Here is an 18,595-nt window from a genome sequence, read left to right on the forward strand (position 1 = left end):
GTGAGTCCAGGACAGCCAAGGCTACACAAAGAAACTTTGTCTTGGAAAGAAGAAGAAGAATTATAGACCCTTCCTTCCTCAGCACCTTGAGGAGAGCCCAGTGTGGACATCATCACTCAAATTCCCCATTATCACATACTGCCTGTGACCCCAAGATAGAGACTATGCGAAGTCCTCAGGAACAGCCTGACCTCTGTGCTTCTATCGCTCCAGGACTGTGATCAGCCACCATCTGGTCATGTAGACATGTAGACAGACACACAACTAACTCACAGGTGCACACACACACACACACACACACACACACACACACACCCAAAAGACTGGGTTTCTCACCAGAGTCTCCATCTTGATAAAGACCCTCCTGGACATAGTCAGGGTTAGAGAGAACATGAATAAACCCTTGCCACCCCCAAACACCTGCTGTTTGGACAAGTGGGGTTGGGGGTTGGGGCTGCAGAGGCAGCCTAAAGGCCTGAGAAGGACAAACCCAGGGACCTCTGAACTGTCTGCAGGCTCGGCCACCAGGGAGGTGGTCTGCTATGACACCCTGAACAAAATCTCATCTCTGGTTCCCTCTGAGGGCTCCCAGCTGCCTTCAAGGCCAACCTACCTGCTTCTCTTAGCTCCCAGCTTTGAAAGGCTGTGACTTCATGGGGAACAGCTCAGGGCCTCAGCAAACCCCAAATCTTCCTCTCAGACTTCAGCTCTGTTCAAAGATGCCCTCACAGCCCTAAACTCTGCTCCCCCCAATGCTGGGCTCCAGTTCCCACACCTCCAGGATTCATGATTCCTAGAACAACAGACAAGAAGCTGAGTCTGGCCCACGCTGTCCTGGCCTCTACTCAGACTTTGGTACTTCCTGTTTCAGCAGAGCCCTCCAGCCAATGGAGCACCTGCAGTTTCAACCACCTAAAGAGAAAGCTAAAGTAATGTGAGCAGGGTATGTGTTCCCTCTGCATGCTACTCTCTATCAGGAAGAGTTCAAAATACACCTCACCACACCACCTCCACACTTACCCTTAACCCCACCCCCACCTCCACCCCACACCTGCCATACCCACCATGCCCAATGGGGAGATTTCTGCGGCCTACACACACTATGAAAAGATGGTGGAGAGAAGAAAATGGAACCCTACTGGATCTCTTTAAGCATCAGGAGCTGGGCTGCACATACCAGTCCTGTCACCTCCTGTCAGAACTGCAAACAATGATGATGTCATGAGCCCTGGGCTCCAGTTACTAAGATGAAGGGAAGAGAGGTCTTCCAGGAATCCACCATCCCTGTCCTCCACCCCTGCCTCAGCCCAGCCCCAGCTCCAGGCATCACACCCTCAGCAGAAGCCTGCAAGGGACCTTGGACTCCAGGGGCCTGGATATCACAAACCTTATCTCCTCCTGAGTGCCCAGCCTAAGCCTCCCTCCCACAGGGGATGGGGAAGGCAGTAACTAGGAACACATCAGACAGACACAGACACTGAGAAGACCTGGCTGGGAGGTCCATTGTGCCCTCTCACATGGCATCTCGGCCACAGCTGCACGGACAATGAGCACTAAAGGATCACGGGTGACTCTGTTCTGTAGACCCATGATCCTGACTCTTGTTTGGGGTGGCAAGTCTGACATCTCAGCACTCAGGAGATACAGGCAGGATGACCAGGAACCAAAGGCCATTCTCACTTCTCAGTGAGTTCAAAGTCAGGAAACCTTGTCTTAAGGTGGGGCCTGAGTGAGCTGGCACACACCTTTAACACCAGCAATGGTGGAGAAGAGGGCTGTCAGTTGGAGTCCAGCCTGGTCTACATAACAAGTTCCAGGCCAGCTCTGTGGTGGTCTCCTGACTCAAAGAGCAAAACAAAACAAACCAACAAAACAAAGCTGAGAAGAAAAGGGGTGACAGAAACATGGTGATGAAGTAATTTCTAAAAGCCTTAGCCACCAAGCCTGACAACCTGAGGTGGTTGCTGGGCCCACAGAAAGGTGTAAGGAGAGAACTGACTCCACCATCTATGACCTCCACCTGTGCGCCACGACAGGGGCACACTGGTTCCCCCTTGACTGAACTCACTCCCAGCACGTACACACAGCAATAGCTGTAGAATCTTTTTAAAGGTTTATCTATTTTTATTCCATGTGCATGTGTTGCCTGCATGTCTGTTTGTGCATCTCATGTGGCCTGGTGCTCACAGACTCAAAAGGTGGCATTAGAACACTTGAGGAAGGAGCCACACTTGTTTTAGCAGTGATATGAGTACAAGGAACTGAAACCAGGTCCTCTCCTGTGGGTCTCCCCTTCCTTGGGGGTTATTGGACACCAGCTCACTATGGTGAGGGGAGCAGAGCTGGGGCCAGGATTTGGACAGATAAAAGTGGAATGACTTCAAAGGTCAGCTTCAGTGAGTCAGATCAGCATTATTTGGAATAAACAAGGTTGTATAGAACTTTGGGGAGTAGGTAGGGATTTCCAGGCTGGGTGTCTATCACCGGCTGGAGGTTTAAGGTACAGAGATGCATCTTCCCATGGGGAGGGATTCCAGGAATCCCAGGAGCTTGCTGAGCTGGTTCCTGAGAATGTGGGCGGCAGGCTCCCCAGATGAGGTCAGCAGAGAAGCAGAAGCTCCAGAGACACAGGGAGTCTTCCATTCACACCAAGCTCAGGGCCGTCCTGTCATGGCAGACTATGAGCTTAGCCACAGAGTCTTCCAACACTGCGGGAGCAGCAAGCACTGCTAACCACTGAGCTATCTCTCCAGCCCCATAAATAACTTTTTGTTTGTTAGCAGGAACACTATAAGAGCTCTTCTTGGTTGTCAACTTGACTACATCTGGAATTAAGCAAAATCCAGAAACCGGTTCTTAATTTGGAGTAGGAAGATGCACTTCTCTTTTGTTGTTAAAAGTTTGTTTTGTTTTGGTTGGTTGGTTTTGTTTTTCAAGACAGGGTTTCTCTGTATAGTCCTGGCTGTCCTGGAACTCACTCTGTAGATCAGGATGGACTCAAACTCGACCTGCCTCTGCTAGGATTAAAGTCATGAGCCTCCACTGCTCAGAAAAGATCTACTTCTAATCCTTATCTTGAGGTGGGAAGGCACATTTTTAACCCAGATCACTTCGGCTGGAAAAACCCACCTCTAATCTGGGCCACACCTTCTGCTGGAAACCTACATATACACAGGAAGAGGGAAGCTTTAGTCTTTGCTTGCCCTCACTCTGGAGGGAATCCACTCCTTCACTTGCATTACAGCCTACTTTTCTGGATTCCAGTGTGTACTGAAGACCAGCTGCAACACCAGCCTCATGGATTGAACAAATACTGGATTCTTGGGCCTTACATTCATAGGCAGCCATTATTGGATTAGCTGGACCACAGCCTGTAAGTCATTATGATAATTCTCTCTCCCTTTTTCTCTCCCTCTCCTTTTCCCTCTCTCTCAGTTTCCCACCACTGTCCTCTAGTTCCAAACCTTCTGTTCTCTAAGAGAACCCTGACAAATACAGACACCAATTACAGTCAAAGTAACAAAGTGAAAACTAAGGAAAATGCCCAGGGCAGAAACTAGAGGGAGCAGGAACAATGGGCAGCAGCTAAAGGACAGGGAAGATGAGAGTGGGCAGGAACCTGGAGCTAAAGAGAGAAAAGAGCCAACAATGAGAAAAAGGCACACTCCAGTCACCAGATGAGATCCAGGAGCCTCCAAGCATCAAGAGTCAAGGCTCCTTGGGCTGGAGAGTCAGCTCAGTGGTGAAGAGGACCTCTGCTCTTACAAATCTTTTCTAAAGAATCAAAGGTCCTGGCACGTTAGGCCTGAGAGTTGCAACACACACCATGTGTGACAGTGTGGCCGTGGCAATGGTTAGAGCAGAGGATCCAGACACCTAGAGCCCACCTCAGGGCTTGAACTCCAGCATGTCACCTGTTGCTGCTGCTGGAAGCTGTGTGAATCCTAACTCTCAAGTGATGGATAACTGAGTTCAAGTCATCCTCCTCTACAGTGAGTCCAAGGCCCTGTGCAGCCCAGAGATGGAGATTCTAACAGTCCTGGCATGCTGGACAGCCTGGGCCTCTCCTACCACAGAGCCTCCTGGAAGGAGTGGCCACAGTCTCTTCATTCTGAACACCTTCTCCTTCGTTCCCATGGCTGTTTGGCGTGAGACTGTGACACATGGAGGCTTAGCAGTATGTAGAAACCTACCCAGGGTACACGGAGACAAACACTGAGAGGAGTTGGGTGTGCCCCTAAAGCCAGGTGAGCTCAGCAGGGGAGCACCAGACCTCAGAGGTCAACATGGGGAGTGCTCCAGGGATGGGGTGGACACTGGGGCACATTAGAACTTCTACCCAAGAGCCTTGCTCTTGCTTCTTTTCATGTCTGTATTTCTTATGTGCAATCTTCTACTGTGGTACATATCTGTGAAGTGTGACTTCTCAACATCTTACTGTGGGGAGCGCTTAAAAGGGCCTGGAAGACCAGTACATCTCAGAGCAGGACGAGAGCCTGGCAGGACCCGCCAGGAGGCTGCACAGGGTGTATGAAGTGCTAGGCCAGGGCTGGGGAGAAGGCTCAGATGCCAGCACTGCTCTTTCAGGGATCCAAGTTCAGGTCCCAGCAGCCTCGTTGGGAGGTTTCAACCCCCTCCAACTCCAGCTTCAGGCGACCCTGTGCTCTCTCTGGTCCTCTGCTGGAAACTGCACGTGTGTGACATACACGCCCAAAGATACACACATACACATAAGTAAAATAAATATATGTTTTCCTGTATTATGTAATGTGTGTATGTTTATATATACATACACGCGCTCAGAAAGTCTCAACTGGGTTTCCTTGGCCTCTGCTGCCTCCTTGTGGCCAGAATGCGACAGAGCACGCCCCGTTCCCAGCCAGACACGTGCCCTTGGTTTCCCTGCTGCGCAGCTGGCCCAGGAACAGCCCAGGGTCATGGTTCCAAGGAGACGTCCACTGGTGTCTGTTATCACTGCCCCTCCCACCGTGACTGGGAGAGTTGAAGGGCAGGACATTGGTGAGCGGAGATCCTTTCCAGCAGATGGAGTCTCTTCCTGCCTAGAGCTGGGCTCAGGGGACACAAGAGGGCAGGCCAGGCTGCGAAGACCCTGTGTGCATCTCCAGCCTCACGGCCAATGGGCAGCAGCCAGGGACCACAGACTAATGTCAACCAAGCATGCCGCGGAGAGCGAAGCGTGAAGAGACTGGACAGCCCAGTCAGGTAGTGAACGGCAAGACCCACCACCCTGAGCTGTCGCGGCCAACTACAGCCTGACCCTGCTTTGCGCAGATCTTAGGGCAAAGACCACCAGTAACTGGACCACATATGCAAGAGCAAAGAGCTTTATTAGAGCTTAAGCTCGGTCTCTCCACCGTCAGCGACGCAGTGGATCAGGGAGGACAGCCCCCCGAGCAGCCGCACGGCAGGGTTTTTACTGTGATTGTCCTCAGGCTGTTCCTTGGACAGGGAATTTTATGACCTTGTTCCTGGAACTGGTGACCTACAGCTTAGTTCCTGGGACTGATGACTTTCGGGGGGAGGGGGCAGGCCTGGTCCTCCCTAACCCACCCGCACCACACGCCACGGTCCCTCTCACTGAGCCTGCTCCTCCTCCCACACGTGTGCTGGGCATTGCCCACCCCTGCCCATCACCTGCTACCCGCTGGGCTGCACCCTGTGGTCTCCCAGTGCCACCTGTCCTGTCTTTTTTTCCCTTCACAATTTATTCATTATACGTCCCGATTGACTTCACCTCCCTCAGCTCTCCCACGTCCCACCCTCCCTCCCTCTTCCCCATCCCCTTCCCCTAGTCCACTGAAAGGGAGAGTCCATTACAGCCATCTGCCCATAGCTTAAGTCTCACCAGGACCGCCTGGACCCTCTTCCTCCGTGGCCTGGCAGGGCGGCATCATCAGGGGCGAGTGATCAGAGAGCAGTCAACTGAGTTCACCATAGAGGCAGCCCCTGCTCCCCTCCCTCAGAGATCCACGTGGAGACTGAGCTGCCAGTGGGCTACGTCCTAGCAAGGGATCTAGGTCCTCTCCATGCCTGGTCCTCTGTTGGTGCTCCGCTCTCTGCGGGACCCCTGCTCAGATCTTTTAGTCTCCTGGTAGGGCTCCTGCCCTCCATGTGCCTCTCCCCACTCCTCTCTTCTTCTGTAAGAACACCTGTCCTGGCTTCATCCCCAGCCCCCTGCCCCAAGTCCCTGCCAAGAGCTTGCTCCCTCCAGACTCTGGGGCCACAGCCCCCACCCTCAGCAAGTGCTTGGGAGGCTTCCACAGAGTGGCAGGATGGCAAGCTATGCAGGTGTGCCAGCCCTTTGGGTCCCGGGGGTTGAAACCTGAGACATTCTCTGAGGGCCAAGCCGTTCGGGGGTGTTTGTTTGTTGCTTCTTTTATTCGCCCTGTCAGCCCTGCTGACAAAGGCATAGCATATATGCTTATCAATTTTTCCAACTTATGACTCTTGTCATATATTTTAATTCCTTCCTCGCAGGAGACACCAGCAAATTTATTCTCCATCCACAAAACAATAAATAAACAACTCATCTGTAGGACCTTCAACTTTCACCTATTTATGTGATTGTTTCTAAATTTAAAACAGATTTCACAATCAAGCCATGACCTTGCATGTCCAATAAAGACTGTGCAACTCTGTTCTTAGGGTGTGAGAAATCCTCCTGGGAAAGTGATAGCCCCAAAAGCTTCCCAACCAGGGGCTCCTGGGACAGTAACCGATACCCGCCCAGTACCTTAGGGACTGGCTCGCCCATCTCTTCCAACCCCTCACTCCACACATACTCCCCGACCGAGGCTAGCCTCGCGTGTGACAGTCAAAGGGGCTGCCTCAGCTCACTGACTGCCGGAGGGGCGGTGGCCACACTCCAGTCGGGGGACACTCCGTCCCACCCGGATCCAGCCCTGGAGAATGGGGCACTTCCCTTAAGCAGCTGCCTCCTAGGACAGACTTTGCAGAAGACATCCACATTGTCAAAGGTAAACACGCCCGGATTCTCCGCTGATATGACGGAAGCAGCTTCTCCTCGGTGGCGGCTGGCAGTGGCGCGCAGCTGAGCTTGGATCCCTTGTGTGCAGAGGACACGGAGCAAGCAGGGTGCGATGCTCAGGTGACTGGATGCCGAATCCCAGAGGACACACACCTCTCTCTGGGAGAGTCTGTGAGGGAGGGTCCAAGGGTATGAAACTGAGACGGGTAGAGCCTCACTGAAGGTGGTCAGCCCCGTCCCCTGGGCCAGGGCAACCAGCTGAATAAACCAGGAAGAAGCGAGCCAAGCCTCAGCATCCATTGTGCTTCCTGACTGGCCAGCAGCTCGCGCTCCTGCTGCCTGCCCTCTCTGCCACGACAGACTGTGCTCTCCTCAGACCTTGACCTGCCTGCAGTTCCTTTTCTTGGACATCTGGTTAGAGTGGGAAGAACAGCTGACTTGCAGAGGCTCAGGGGGGCTCTGACGTGGGAAGCAGAGGGCAGGGGCTGCTCGGGGGAGAAGTACCTGGGCAGGTGGTGCTGGCTGGTGTGAACAGCGCGCGCGCACACACACACACACACACACACAGGCTGGGACACAGAGGCATGCCCCTCTGATGACTGCTTGCCTGCCCATGATCTTGGGCCTCAGAGGGGTATTTCTGGATTGACACATGCATTTACAAGGAGGACCTGCCTCAGCCCTGTGTCCGGGATCTGACGAGTGGCATATCCCGACAACCCTGGGCTTCCCACGTCTACACCTGGTCATCCGAGGGACACGGGCTTTCGCTGCCGTGTCAGCCGAGCGTCTCAGGGCTGGGGAGGGAAGGCAGAGTCCTCATGTACCCACCGTCCTGAGGGACCAGCACGGTGGGGTCAGCCCCAGAGCCACTGTCCTCTGGGAGCCCCGGCTCAGCCTCCAAGAGGCCCAAGCAGCACCTCGTGTGAGGCTGGTTGGGTCTTGGGGAGAGACTGGCCGCCTAAAGCGTCTCTGATCCCAGGCTTGAGGAGGACTGCCACGGCTCGGTTACTCAGGGTGTGTCAGGCTGCGTCCAAACACGGCCCTGTACAACTCCCCAAAGCTCCTTTACACCAGCGCATTATCTTCCTCTAAGGGGGAGCGCTGAGTGCGGCCGAGGGAAGAGGGTCTGAAACTCCCCACCCACAGCCCATTCTACTCCTAAGAAGCTAAGCGCTGAGAGGACAGAAGTACAGAAAGCAGGCATGTTTCCCAATCCAGTTATCGACTGTTGGTGAGTCAAAGGTTTTAAAACAATCCTTTGGCATAATCTGATTTCCATTATTAAAGGCAAGGCCTAGCAGCCTGGCTTGTGCTGCTTAATCTCATCTTGAGATTTTATTTTATTTTTTTATTTTTTTTATTTTTATTTTTGTCAATACATGAGGTTCTTTTTATTACAAATTACAAGCTGCAGCTGGGGCCCACACCCCCCACCACCAAATCGGTGGAAGCCGAGCCGAGATTTTATTTTTTTCAGCATGCAGTGCCCACAGAGGCCAGAAGAGGGCGTCAAGTCCCGTAAAACTGTTGTTTCAGATGGTTGTGAGCCCAGCCTGAGCCCTCTGCAAGAACAGCGGGTGCTCCTAACCACTGAACCGCAGCCGCCGCTGCCACCGCCACAGCCACCACGGCCACCACCGCCACCACCACAGCCACCACGGCCACCACCGCCACCCCGCCCCTGAATCTAGTCTCTTCAGAAGCACGCGCCCGCAGCAGTGCAGAGAGGCAGGCGAAACTTAGGCTCCACAAGCCACACTGTCCCACGGAGGAGCTGGCACTGGGCAGTCCGCAGCCACTGAGGAGGGGGATAACTCAAGGGTGGAGACCTTTGCTATAGGCAACGCCCGGAACTCTATTCCCAGCGCTGAAACAAGCAAGCAAGCAAAGGCTGCGGTAGAACACTCACCTCACAAGCACAAGATCGTAGGTTCAAACCTCAGCACTGCAAAAACCAGGACTGGTGTTACACACCTGTAATTCCATGATTCGGGGAGGATAAAGAGAATCTGAAACACAGGCCATCCTAGGCTACGTGAGCCCCTGTCTTGAAAGTGAGTTAAAGGCCAGCCTGGGCTACGTGAGCCCCTGTCTTGAAAGTGAGTTAAAGGAAGCTGGAGAGATGGCTCAGAGTGCTGGCTGCTCTCCCAGAGAACCTATGTTCAGTCCCCAGAACCCACACTGCGATTCATAACCATTTGTAACTCCAATCTCAGGAGACTGCCCTCCTCTGGCCTCTTCGGGTACTAGACATTCAAGTGGTACACAGACATACATGCAGGCAAAACACCTATACACATAAAATTAAATTCAAAAAGTTAATGCTGAGCCCATGGTGACCTAGCCTTTAATCTCAGCACTCAGGGAGGCAGAGGCAGGCAGATTTCTGTCGGTTCAAGGCCAGACTGGTCTATGAAGCGAGTCCAAGACAGCCAAGGCTACACAGAGAAACCCTGTCTTGAAAAACAAAACACAACAACAACAAAAATTAATGTAGAATTGAGTAAGTGTGGGCTGGAAATGTGGCTCAGCTAGAAGGCTTTCCCGTGCACACAAAGCCTCAGGCTCCATCCCCAGCACCTCAGAACCCAAGTTGTGCAGGCCTGGAATCCCACTGACTGGGAGGCAGAGGCAGGAGGATGATTCAGGGACATCCTTGAACACTTAACAAGTCAGGTGAGATACAAGAGAACCTGTGACAAAAAATTAAAATCCAAACCTGGGCCACTCTGCAGCCTCCTTCAAAGTCAGCACAGGCAGGGAGCCTTCCGTTCCCAGGCAGCCCCGGGGCTGCCTCCTGGGCCCTGCAGGAAAGGGTACGGAAATGCCAGCGTTTGTCTCCTGCCACTTCCTTTTCTGCTTACAACGGACTTGAATGGGCTTCTCTGAAGAACCCCGATGATGTTTGATGCATTGAAAACACTTCAGCAGAATTCCTGGGACGCAGAGGGGGCTGTGGGAGAGGTCGGGGAGCCTCGAGAAACTTGCTTTGTTGGGAAGCAACCCCCACCCCAACCCCACTCCTCCCACCACCACCCCTCCCCCCTCCCACCTCAAGAAGGCCCGAAGTGGGAGGTAAGGCTGACAGTGTAACACTAATGCTTGAGAGGTAAAATCAGAGTCAGGAGGGCCGTGAGTTCAAGGTCACGCTCCACTATGTAAGGAATTCAGGACAGCCTGGGCTACAGGAGACCCTGTCAAAAGAAAGAGAAAGGAAATAGTCCAGAGATGTGGGGAGGGGCTGGAGAGGTGTGGACAGCAAGAGGGTGAGGGGCTCTGGGTCCCTGGGTGCCACGTCCTCCTGGTGTATTCCATGGAGCAGGACGTGCTCAGTGGGGAACCTCCCCCACATGCCTCCGCACAGACAAGCTCAAAAGCCAACTAGACAGAAATCCTTGTTGGGACCAAACAAGAGGGCCCTGGTTCCCTCTTCCTCCCCTCCCGAGAGAACTGGGTTGGTTTGCTATAAGAGTTATGTTTACAGGCCTGGTGTGCCTGCAGGGGCCAGCAGAGACTGTCTGATCCCCGGGAGTTATCAGCCACAGGATACAGACCTGGGAACCAAAGCCAGGTCCTCTAGAAGAACAGCCAGTGCTCGTAACCACTGAGCCGTCTCTCCGCCCCCAGAGCTGTGCTTTACAGTTTCGTTTTGTTGTTTTGTTTTCAATCATTCAGACCCCAGTCCTTGGAAAAGCTGATCAACCAGATCACGAGGAAGATAAAATAAAATGTATAACCTGGGAGTTTAAATAATAATAAAATAACAATAAATAAATAATGAAATAATAATTATTATAGTAAGAAAAAAATAAACAGAAAACTAAGGGTCAGGAAGCTCCACAAAGGGCTTCTGGTTTGGGAACAGGGTGGTAACAAAGGGCGTTTGAAAAGGGCTGGAGAGACGGCTCAGAGGTTAAGAGGACTGGCTGCTCTTCTAGAGGTCCTGAGTTCAATCCCCAGCAAGCACATCGATAGTGAGATCTGGTGCCCTCTTCTGGCCTGCAGCAGGCAGACCACTGTATATGTAAAAATGATGGAGGAGGAGGAAGAGGGAAGACTAAGGCAGCAAACTCAGGCTGCGAGGTGCTCGCGGCAGGAATGCTGATCCTCTGCAGGCGGGAAGTGAACGAACGGCTGTGTTGGATGGGAAGGGAGGCGCTCAGGGAGCAGCACAGGTAGCCCGGGCAGGTGCTGGCGTCGCCGCCGCCCCGAGCGGCCCCCGCGCTGCCCGCCGCCCACACACTCCCGGTTCCCCTTCCGCCGCCCCACTTCCCCGTCTCCACCACCGGTTCTCCTTTCTCACAAGCTGGCGCGGGTTCTCTTCCCACCAGGCCGCTGTGGTTCTGCCGGAACCCAGGGGTCGCTTCCTGGTTTCCCTGGGCAGCACCGGAAGCCCAGACCAGCCGCACATCAGCAAACCCGACGAGGGAAAGCGGGGACTGTGCCCACTGGACGGCCTCAGCTGCCGCCTCAGCCAGGGAAGGTTACGGGAAAATGACCCGTCAAGAGGACAATGGGCTGAAAGCACAGACGGGAAATGCGCAAGAGGACAATGGGCTGAAAGCACAGATGGAGTCTTCTCAGGCTGGCCTTGAACTCCAGTCCTCCTGTCTTAACCTCCCAAATGCTGGCACTCCGGGTGCCTGGCCCACACCTCGCACAGCTGCAACCCTAGAGCAACCATGAGATAAGGCCGCAGACTGGACTAGGCAGTCCCGCCCTGTCTCCTGGCCGGTGACGGCCAAGCTTTCGCCGCCAAGGTCACGTGGTCATCTGTTGGCTCGGGAGTTTTGCCCCCAGTTAGCCTAGGAGAGATGGCTCAGCAGTTAAGAGCACTGCGCTTCCAGAAGTCCTGAGTTCAAGTCCCAGCGAGCACACGGTGGCTCACAACCATCTGTAGTGAGATCTGCTGCCCCCTTCTGGTGTGCATGAAAACGGAGAGTCATATACATCAAATAAATAATTTGACCTAACACCCTCCTTAGGGGCAATCGTTTAAGAATGATGGGGGCTGGGGCTACAGCAGAGCTCTGTATTGGGGTTCGTGCTTATCACCTATGAAACCCTTAAACGCCTTAAACAGCGGACTCAAAGTTTAGGACCTACGGGTCCTATAAGGCTGCGGGTGTGGCTACGGCATGCACAAAGCTTGGTGTAAATGGGGGCGACGCTTCACACCTGCAGCCCCAGCAGTTACGAGACGGCAGCAGGAGCATCAGGAGTTCAAGGCCATCCTCACCTACAGAGCAAGTTGAAGGCCAGACCGGGCTACCCTGGGGGGTTGGGGCAGGAGGGCACAGTGTTCCTGGCAGGCAGTTCAGCACTGCAGACAGCACCAGGATTCCTCAAAGCTGAGCTGTCTGCTCCTGTGGGACACTCCACCACCCCTCCACCGGGCTCCCTTCCCAGTGGGACAGACTCCGAAGCTGTGCCAGGTCCTCAGGAAGAGAGAGTGAAGCCAGGCATGCCGGGCATGCCGTAATCCCAGCATTTAGGATCCCAGCTGAGGCAGGAAGAATTGTGAGTTGGAGGCTAGCCTCCACTACATGGTGAGTTCCAGGCCAGCCTGGGCTACAGAATAAGACCTTGTCCAAAGAGTTTGTTTGTTTGGGTTGTTTTGCTTTAACAAAAATAAAAGAAGATAGAATGAAATTTTCAGGGCAATAAATTCCCTTTGTGAATGTCTTTTTTTACATATGATTGAATTTTATGTCTTGACTGACATCCTGACTGTATCCCAGCATCCTTTACGGAGGAGGGAGGCAGAGGTGGGTGAAATACACTGTCCCCCAACTCTAACAGCAGCTCAGCAGGCTCTGGGTGTGGCTCATGGTGATAGGGCCTCTGTGTGGAACACAGGAGACCTGGGTTCCATCTCCTCCCGGGGGGTGGGGGGAGCCTCCTGTCCATTCCCCAGGAAGGTGTTAGGCATAGAGTCACGCGCCTATAACCTCAGCACCCAGGAGGCAGATGCAGAAGGACCCCCACAAGCTCCAGGCCAGCCAGGACTACAAGCATGGTGAGATCCCCCCTCAAGACACCGTTTCTAAAGTAACTCCCCCAGAAAGAACCAAGGAAAGGCCTCGAGATGCCCTGGCTGCCCTCTGCCAAAGTGACTGGCTTGAATTCATGACAAGTGGCTGGTCCTTTGAGAAGTGGGGCTGTAGCAGAAGCTGCGTGGCCTCTCCTTGTCCCTACACCTCTGTCCACATCCTGCCCTTCCCGGGACACGGCGCCACTCCCAGTTCTGCAAGAAGGAAACCATACTGACAGTTAACAAGACAGGGACTCCTCCTTATGCCCTGCGCCGCTGCCCTGCGCCTCAGGAGCAAACCAGCTCCCACCTGCTCTTCACCTTCCCGAGAGCCACACTGTCCTCCTCTCAGGGACGGAGGCCCCTCCCTCACCTCAGCGGTCCTCACACACACCAACCTCTCACAGCCCCCCCCCCCCCATCAGTAGGGTGTCCAGGACATTGTGTGACTCAGGAAACAGCTCAGACTGAGTCGCGCAGCAGGCCCAGGAGGAAGAAGGGGCGGTGGAGGCAGGGGAACCCCGTGCCTGGCCACAGGGGCTCTGAGGGTCCTTGCCTCGGGACAAGTGCTCTGGAATGCGGACCCAGTCGCTGCTGCTGCCCCTGCTGCCCCTGCTGCTCCTGCTGCCCAGCTTCCCAGTCGCCCTGACCAGAGGTGAGGCGTGGCCAGAGGAGAAGGCGTAGGGGCCGTCTCTCTTGGGGAGATGCTTGGTGAGGTCAGGGAAGAGGGCTAAGCCCCAGGCTCTGAAGGGACACTGGAGGGAGGAGATTCTGTCCCCTCACATGGGGACAACCTGCGGGCAGCGCTGACTGCCCCAGCGGCTGCTGAGAGCCAGGCTTTGAGCCTGGTGCCAGGGGTAGTGCCTGCTGTGGGAGGGGAAGGAGGGTGCCCCCCAGGGAGAGCCAGCCGCCCCGGAGTAGGAGGCAGAGGGGTCTCTGTGGGACAGGCAGGAGAAGAAGCTGCCTGCTTGCTGCAGAGAGGAGTGAGGATCGAGCGATGGAGGCAGGGAAGGGTCTCCATCCGTCCAGATGCCGCCACCCCCAGTGGCTCATGGCCGGCCTTTCCTGAAGGAAATCCCTTAGGTGACTCGGCCATTCGTCTCCCAGGAGCGCCTCGGCTCCCTCCTAAACGCTGTTGTCCTGCTTCCGGGGGATGGAGCTGGGCTGAACTTGGGAGAATAAACAGGAAGGGGGTGGGAGTACTGACTGAGCCCTGAATGGAAGGGCTGGGACAGGGGGACCATGTGGAGCCGGACACTGGGAGTGAAGGGGAGGGTGGCACAGAGCACCCACCTGAGCCGCATGGGGGCTGCCTGGAGGAGGAAAGGCAAGGGCCGGCTCCATCTCCTCCTCCTGTCTCTCCCCCAGAGCATCTGTGTGGAGGCTCCCCAGGGCCCTGCGCCAACGGAGGCACCTGCCTGAGGCTATCTCGGGGACAAGAGATCTGCCAGTGAGTGAGCTTCCTGGAAGCGGGGCTGAGGAGAAAGAGGAGGGGGAGAAGAAAGAGGGGCCCCTGGCCTGAAATGTTCCTGTGCCCCCAGGTGTGCCCCTGGATTTCTGGGTGAGACTTGCCAGTTTCCTGACCCCTGCCGGGATAGCCAGCTCTGCGAGAATGGCGGCAGCTGCCAAGCCCTGCTCCCCACACCCGCAAGGGCCCCTGACGCCACTTCTCCGCCCGCCCCCCACGTCTCCTGCACCTGCCCCTCCGGCTTCACCGGCGATCGGTGCCAAACCCACCTGGAGGAGCTCTGCCCACCCTCTTTCTGCTCCAACCGGGGCCGCTGCCACGTCCAGGCCTCAGGCCGCCCCCAGTGTTCCTGCGAGCCGGGGTGGACAGGTGAGCAGCAGAGGGGTCCTCACGAGGAGTGTGTCAGTCTCTTCTTGCCGCTGTGATGAAGAGCCTGACCAAAGCTCCCGGAGAAAGGCGAGCTCACGGCCTGAGGGCATCAGGGCGATGGGAACACGGCTGCTGGCGGCATTGGGGCGTGCCTGTGTCATTTCTGAGGCTGTGATAAACACAGCCGTGACAAAAGGCAGCACCAGGGGAGGAAAGGGTTTATCGGCTTACATTTCCAGGTGACAGAATGTTATCCGGCAGAAGTCCAGGCAGGAACCCAAAGCTGCCAATCACGCAACAGCCGAGAGCAGAGAGAATAGAAACATCTCACCTGGCTGTCTCTGGGCTTCTATGGGTCAGGATCCTGATCTAGGGAATGGTGCCGCCCATGGCGTGCACACAGAACGCTGAGCAAGCTTAGATGCATAAGTTAGACCCGTGCAGGACCGGAACCGGGCCCCTCCCCCCCTGTGCCCTGCTGCAGGTGAGCAATGCCAGCTCCGAGACTTCTGCTCTGCCAACCCCTGTGCCAACGGAGGTGTGTGCCTGGCCACATACCCCCAGATCCAGTGCCGCTGCCCGCCGGGCTTTGAGGGCCACACCTGCGAACATGACGTCAATGAGTGCTTCCTGGAGCCAGGGCCCTGCCCAAAGGGCACCTCCTGCCATAACACCCTGGGCTCCTTCCAGTGTCTCTGCCCCCTGGGGCAGGAGGCTTCGCAGTGCAAGCTCAGGAAGGGGCCCTGTCCTCCTGGAAGATGTCTCAACGGAGGCACCTGCCAGCTGGTGCCAGGGGCAGACACTACCTTTCACCTCTGCCTCTGTCCCCCAGGTAGAGCCTCCCCGGGGGCCCTCCTGCAGCCCTCTCCCCGAGCGGGCTCCGTGGCTGATGCCGTGGTCCTGTCAGGTTTCACAGGCCTGGACTGTGACGTGAATCCGGATGACTGCGTCGGGCACCAGTGTCGGAACGGGGCCACCTGTCTGGATGGCCCGGGCACCTACACCTGCCTCTGCCCACACGCCTGGAAGGGTGAGCCGCCCCAAGCAAGCTCGCGGCAGCAGCGGTGCCTGCCCCCGGCCTCCCTCCCCACGCCACGGGCTCCCAACGCCAGCCCGTGCCCCCTCTCTGTGCCCGCCGCAGGCTGGGACTGCTCTGTAGATGTGGACGAATGCGAAGCCCGGGGCCCCCCTCGCTGCAGAAACGGCGGCACCTGCCAGAACTCGGCGGGCGGCTTTCACTGCGTGTGCGTGAGCGGCTGGGGGGGCTCGGGCTGTGACGACAACCTGGATGACTGTGCTACCGCCACCTGTGCCCCGGGATCCACCTGCATTGACCGTGTGGGCTCCTTTTCCTGCCTCTGCCCTCCTGGACGCACAGGTGCACACGGGGCGGGCGGGCACAGAGGGCAAGGAGGCTCCTGAAGGGCCAACACAGGGAGCCCCCGCAGCCTGTGAGAGCCCGGCCCTCCGTCCCCCACAGGCCTCCTGTGCCACCTGGAAGACATGTGTCTGAGCCAGCCGTGCCATGGCGGTGCCCAGTGCAGCACCAACCCTCTCACGGGCTCTCCCCTCTGCTTATGCCAGCCCGGCTACTCAGGACCCACCTGCCACCAAGATCTGGATGAGTGTCAGATGGGTGAGCGCCCCGGCAGAGCCCCTCTGAGGCCAGCCAGGCCAGCCCTGTCTCAGAAGAACAACAGGTGGGGCCGGGGACATGGCTCCATGGGTAAAGCAGGTGCCCACAAGAGTGAGGACCCGAGTTCAGATCCCCAGAACCCACATAAGCGCCAGGAGGGCAAGGGGCACACCTGTGAAAGCAAAGACAGGGCCCCCAGAACAAGCTGACTGGACAGGTTGGCCACACCCACAAATGCTGGATCCGATTCCGAGACCATGCTTGTGGGGGAGGGGCGGGCGGGACGCGGAGGAGGGTTCCCAGCGTCAACCTCCAACCTTCATGCTCACCTACAGTTGTGCTCGCCCACACCTGCAAACATGCAGACACGCAAATGCATGCCACACACACACACACACGCGCACACACACGCACACACACACACGCACACACACACACGCACACACACGCACACACACGCGCCCACACACACACACACACACGCACACACACGCACACACACACACACACGCACACACACGCACACACACACGCACACGCACACACACACACGCACACGCACACACGCACACACACACGCACACACACGCACACACACGCACACACGCACACACACGCACACAGTGGGACTATATATAAACAGCAAGAGCACAGACAGCTGATTTGCCTTGCGCCAGTCTGGGTTTGGCTCGGCCCTCTGCCCAGCGCGGAGCCCTCGGAGCCCACCGCGGCCCTTCGTCCGCCAGGGTCACCGTGCGGCCCCTGCCCGGCCTAGTCTCCTCTCCGCGGACGGCCCGCACCTTCCCCACCCCCTTCCTCCCCGCCCCCGCCGCTGTGGCCTCCAGCTCTTCTCTCCTCCCAGCCCGGCAGGGCCCCAGCCTCTGCGAGCACGGCGGCTCCTGCCTCAACACCCCTGGCTCCTTCAACTGCCTCTGCCCGCCCGGCTACACAGGCTCCCGCTGTGAGGCGGATCACAACGAGTGCCTGTCCCAGCCCTGCCACCCGGGCAGCACCTGCCTGGACCTGCTGGCCACCTTCCACTGCCTCTGCCCACCAGGTACAGGGGGCGGGGCCGGGCCGGGGCCTGGCGGGGTGTGGGCGGGGCGGGGCCTGGTGGATGTGGGCGGGGCGTGGTCTGGTGGGTGTGGGCGGGGCCTGGTGGTGTGGGCGGGGCCTGGGGCGGGAGCGTCAGAGGACCATGAACCCAAGGGGAACGGCCTGGAGTGACTGGCCTCAGTTTCTCCAGCAAGCTTCATTCTCCCGCTCTGTGCCAGCTAGAAGTGGGGCGCCCACGACCCCTAGGAGGGCGGGCTGCCATGTAGTGAGGCTGTGCGTGCTTCAGGGCCAGGGTGTCCCCCATTTCCTACCCGGTGCATCCCGGTCCACAGCGCACAGTGGCCCGGCATAGAGCACCCTTGCCGCTCCGCTTGTGGCAGCCCGGAACGTCCCCTTAGTCGCTCGCTCTCCACCTAGAGATGGAGTGTAAAGCCGTCCACACGGTGGGGTGCTGGAGTTGGTGCGATCGGGAGGGTCTCGGCTGTCCACACACCCAAGAGAGGAGAACCGTAGCCCCAGTTTGTATCCCCAAGACACGGGGCACGAAGAGGTGGCGTGCCCTAAACACACTGCCAGCGAGGAGCAGGGCCGGGCTTCAGCCCGGTTCGGCAGCTCCACCGACTCCCTACTGGCAGCGACCCGCACCCAGGCATCCCCGCTAGGCCGCACGGGGAGCAGGAAAACTGTTCGGTCATCCCAGGGGAAAGTTGCAGGCAGCAAGAGGTGCCAAGACAGGCTCCCCAGGAGAGAAAGGGGTGGGGAGGTCAGGAGGCTGACCATGAGACCATGCAGACTAAGTAAGCCTAAAAGGGGAACTGGGGGTAACTCTGCTGCACCACCATCTCCACCACCACCACCACCACCACCATCACCACCATCACCACCACCACCATCACCACCACCATCACCACCACCACCACCACCATCACCACCATCACCACCACCACCACCACCACCACCATCACCACCTCCACCACCACCATCACCACCATCACCACCACCACCACCACCATCACCAAC

The 18,595-nt window shown here is 56.8% G+C and overlaps 1 protein-coding gene across 1 annotated transcript in view; it reads left to right on the forward strand.

The window, feature by feature from the left end:
- The first annotated feature begins 13,557 nt into the window (after positions 1-13,557).
- Positions 13,558-18,595, forward strand: part of LOC129665361 (G-protein-signaling modulator 3) — a 25,152-nt gene continuing 20,114 nt past the window's right edge. The window contains exons 1-8 of the mRNA XM_055591984.1: positions 13,558-13,701; positions 14,415-14,496; positions 14,588-14,883; positions 15,368-15,715; positions 15,791-15,913; positions 16,025-16,261; positions 16,364-16,519; positions 17,382-17,576. Coding sequence (XP_055447959.1) covers positions 13,623-13,701; positions 14,415-14,496; positions 14,588-14,883; positions 15,368-15,715; positions 15,791-15,913; positions 16,025-16,261; positions 16,364-16,519; positions 17,382-17,576 — 1,516 coding nt within the window. The 5' untranslated portion in view covers positions 13,558-13,622. The remainder of the gene's footprint in view (positions 13,702-14,414; positions 14,497-14,587; positions 14,884-15,367; positions 15,716-15,790; positions 15,914-16,024; positions 16,262-16,363; positions 16,520-17,381; positions 17,577-18,595) is intronic.

The sequence above is a fragment of the Psammomys obesus genome, unplaced genomic scaffold (genome assembly GCF_907164565.1).
Source record: "Psammomys obesus unplaced genomic scaffold, mPsaObe1.curated_primary_1811, whole genome shotgun sequence".
Lineage (NCBI taxonomy): Eukaryota > Metazoa > Chordata > Mammalia > Rodentia > Muridae > Psammomys > Psammomys obesus.